Raw genomic sequence first — 4,461 nt, forward strand, 5'->3', positions numbered from 1 at the left:
CACAACTTACTTTCTACATTGTAACTTCTGTGTAGTTTTTTCCCTTTTACTTTCTACTTTGTTACAAACAACACAACAACACAACAACTTACTTTCTACTTTCTACTTTCTACTTTCTACTTTTAGTTCATCGAAAGAAGTCTTCATCCATTTCAGGCATTTGAACCAATACCACAATTGCTTGATTTTCTTCTTGAACTTGTCAACTTTAAATTACTGCTTCGTTGCTGTCGATATAGGCCCACCATAATTTTACTAACAATAAACCCATACTTCCATAGTAAACATTAAATAATTTCACAACTCCTGTTCGTAACTCGTAATTCATATACCAATCGGCATGGAGATAAAGTAACGAGTTCGTTGGGTTACTTTCTCCAAGTAACACCCAAAATTAACTGCCACTTGGATTGTATACAAAATGCATGTGCTGGTATGTAATTTTGCAAACCCACTTGGACAAAATTCGTATTTTACTCGAAATATAATACTAATTTACCGACACAAGTCATAATCAATACGAAGCGAAACACATCGTTAGTTGATAAACCACACCGCAAAAAACCCTTCAGTTAGATCCAACCAAATATGGAACAGAAACAAGCAACCCGCAATAGGAATCTTGGAATACAGACATAAGCCAATTTCCCACCCAAAACAATACACAGACAACCCATATATATCTCACCTCACCTTCAATTAGTTTCCAAAATGACAAGTCACTGCAAACACAAATGACAACATCACTCTAAACAATATGGAAAATTTACAACTCGTGGCCTTGTACATAAGTAACGTTGTGCCATTTCCTGGCATTGTACATAACCAATTATTTACACGTTACGTACAGCAATCCGTGCAAAATGAAAACTACATACATTATTTCCATGTGTTTTCAATAGCTAGTACTGTCTACCTAATAAATTAAGGGAATAAGTAAATCATACAAATTATACAATTACCTGATTCACCTCATCAATTGTGTTCGAATCATTTTTCCACACTGCTGCTTCAACACTACCGTATTGGCCCACAGGCTGCTTGGAATCAGGAGAAAACATCAAAAAATAGTCGTCGTTGCTTAATGTGCGGTGTACTTGGATCCACCAACCCAGTTTTGCAGCGAACGGGCAATGACTCCACATTGTACTCACGGTCAGTTATGTGGGGTGTATCTGCATCTGAGTTAGTACCCACTGTCCGGCTAAACCGAACCTTAGGACACGTTCGCTTTGTGTGCCCAATGTATTTGTAATTCCCACATTTTCTTGGTCTTCGACAGTTGGACGAGGCCCGTCCTGGGTTCCCTTTTGTCTTCACAACATCAGGATCTTCTACTCCAAATTGTCGACGGAATGAATGTTTTCCTTTGTCTCCATTCCCACCGTTCAAATTCCTCTCATATAACTCCTTCATCCGGCTCGTCATCAAAAGACATGCATCCCTAGCCTCTTTGAAACCTTCCGTTGATTGCGAGGCATAGAAACACATTTCATTGTAGGAAGAACTCAATATCCCATACCGGGTCGTCTGTGTTGTAGTGCTATCAATTGAGGGTTGAGGCCATTGCTGGCCATCCTTGCTTGCAGCCCTTGTCCATCTATGCAGCACACAAGTTGGGGGAATTTGCGTTAAATTTTCAGCTTTCGTAACACATATCATGTGGCAGCAAGGTAGCCCCAACGACTCAAACTTCATGCAAGAACATCTCATTGCAGCATCCACTGGACTGTGTGTTACTATCCATGATCTGTCCTTCACTTTGTACTTATGAATATAGTAGCATTTCTGACCATCCGGCAAAGGGAACACGTCCTTGACATTCAACTTCCCCTCTTCTAAGATTTCATCACGGAACATTCTAAATATATTTCGGGTGAATAGCTCAGCTCCATGTCTCTCTATATCTCGCAATGGAGTAATCAATACCGAAAAAGTGTTATTTGTTTCAGCATCATCTCCAGCCTCGTTATACCTTATCCTTGCAAGAGCCCGATCATAGTGCCTAACAAATTCATATAGCTTCAATTTGTGTTGGAGGAAGGGATTGAAATAAGCATTCATACACTCCGAGCGCTGAGTGCTCTTCATCCTAGCAAAGAAATATCCACGCATATATGCCTCAGCCCACATATGACGCTTCTCATATGTCTCCAACACCCAACTGTTGGTTTGAAGTCCAAATTTTCGACTATTGTCGTCCAGCCATGCTCAAACTTTGTCTCATCCGTTTCCATGTCCATGCACTACTTGAAAGCATGTGCAAAGCCACTTATGTGAACATTTGAAACAGCATTTTTCCCAAGATGCCAATTACATAATCGATGTCTTGCGTCTGGAAATACTCTTCTGATTGCCTCTCACATCGCCTTATCCCCATCTGTCAGTACGGGCACAGGTGCTTTATTGCCCATCGCCTCCATAAATGTTTCCAAAACCCATGTGTATGTCTCAATTGTCTCATTAGCTAGCAAAACACATGCAAATATCGTGGTCCTAAAGTGGCTAGTCACACCAGCCAACATGACAAAAGGTTTCTTGTATGCATTGGTTTTGTAAGTTGAGTCAAATATCAACACATCACCAAACTTTGCGTAGTTGGCCCGCGATTTTGAATCTACCCAGAACAGATTTTGTAACTTGTTATCGTTACACACATCATACTTGTAAAAAAAACGTGCATCAATATCAAGTTTTGTGCATAGGTAAGCCAACGCACCCTGCACATCACCATCCTCAACTTCTGCTCTACGTTCGGCTTGAATATGGTTGTGCAGATCCGTACGAATGAAACCAAAATTCTCATAAGACCCGGACTGATTTACTATATAGTCCATGATTTGGCTAGTCTTCACACCGACATTGCGCATAGCCATTGCTTGAGCTTTGTTAGCGTTGTTTAAACTGCGATGTGACCTCAGATACATCACACAGTGTTGTTCCGCCAATTCATGGTTGTGGTCTGCGACGAAGTGAGTCACAACATACTTTCCCCCTTCACCAGCATCCGCATCGTACCGTATGCGAAATTGGGCTTTGCAACCAACTCTTGTTAGTGCCTTGGGAGCTCTACTCTTCTCAGCAACACGGTCCAAGTATTTTGGTAATCTCTGACCTTCCCTTGAACACAACCACAGCCTACTAACGACCTTTCCCTCTTTATTTGTGTTAAATCTAGATTTTCGTATACTAAATCCCTTGGCTTTAGCATACGCATTGTAGAAATCTTCTCCATCTTCGACCGAATCAAATTTCTGTTCCAGAATAGCACGTTCAACATCACCAACCATGTCATTACGATGAGCATCGTCAACCATTTCTTTTTTCACATCGGCTCCGCCATCTTCAACGTTCATGTTGGTTGCTTCTTCATTGCTCGGACCAACTTCGCAACCATGATCAGGTTCTGCCCGACTTTCATTCATCAAACGAATGTCATCTGCTTCATTTGGAATGTCATAATCATCACCTTCCCTTTTAACTTCCGCTGGGGCCATACTGCACATGACATTACTACAAACAATTACTTGATGACCGAAAATTGTTAACACAAACACAAACATGACATTTTCACACGGTTTAGCTGTTTGTGCAAACACAAACACTCGCTTGAGAAAGAGAAAGAGAAAGGTTAGCTGCCAATGGAGGGGTTTCCGTTGGAGCGAAGCGTAGAGCTGTTGAAGTTAGGATGGGGGTTTAGTTGAGGGAAAATAGCTGAAGTGAACGGGCCAGAGAGACAGAGAGGGAGACAGAGAGAGGGAGACAGCTCCATACCTCATATCTAGTTCGAGAGAAGGGCTTCACTTCAGCAATGGAACCAACACAGCCTTGTAGTTACGTTGTTGTTGGAAATCGCCCGTTATACTGTTCCCTACAGAGCTTCGTCAATGGAACGTACCCAACAGGGGCTTCTCCCTGTTAATGGAAATCAACAGTTACACTGACTCAACCTTACACAGAGAGGAGAACAGAGAGAGATAGAGACGAAATACAGAGAGTGAGTGGGATGCAATCATGCAAATACAAGCATTAGCCAGTTTGGTCCGGTTTAATCGGTTTTTTCGATTTTTCTTATATAATAATATATCAAATAAATGTTGACTAATTTATTTTATTTTTCTATTTATGTTTGGTGTTCATGTAAATTTTTGTATTTGATTGATAGATTTTATAATTAATATAAATATTTTTGTATATTTTGTTTATAATTTTTTTAAAAAATTAATCTTATAATAAGTAAATTAATTTTAAAAAATTTGAAGTTTGAACTTGGCTCGTTTATATAATCAAATTAGATAAAGCTTGGTTATTTAAACTTGACTTGAGCTCGGCTCGAGCTCAAACTCAACTAAGGTAGTGTGTGATAATTTAATTCAACACTTAAACGAAATATATAACATAAAAATCAAGTAAGGCCATTTGATAACTATAATTAGCATCACTTAAAAATTTAAGTAGCCC

The 4,461-nt window shown here is 39.8% G+C and overlaps 1 protein-coding gene across 1 annotated transcript; it reads right to left on the bottom strand.

Annotated features, from left to right (window-relative positions):
• Positions 1 to 568: 568 nt before the first annotated feature.
• LOC145805292 (protein FAR1-RELATED SEQUENCE 5-like) lies at positions 569 to 3,968 on the bottom strand. The gene is made up of 3 exons (XM_082900408.1): positions 3,775 to 3,968; positions 2,665 to 3,498; positions 569 to 722 (listed from the first exon to the last, which is right to left on the bottom strand). Exons 1-3 carry the CDS (start codon positions 3,777 to 3,779, stop codon positions 569 to 571), a joined length of 993 nt encoding a protein of 330 aa, XP_082756534.1. The 5' UTR covers positions 3,780 to 3,968.
• Positions 3,969 to 4,461: the final 493 nt, after the last annotated feature.

This window comes from Camellia sinensis, chromosome 13, assembly GCF_055761805.1.
Source record: "Camellia sinensis isolate YWXY chromosome 13, ASM5576180v1, whole genome shotgun sequence".
Taxonomy (NCBI): domain Eukaryota; kingdom Viridiplantae; phylum Streptophyta; class Magnoliopsida; order Ericales; family Theaceae; genus Camellia; species Camellia sinensis.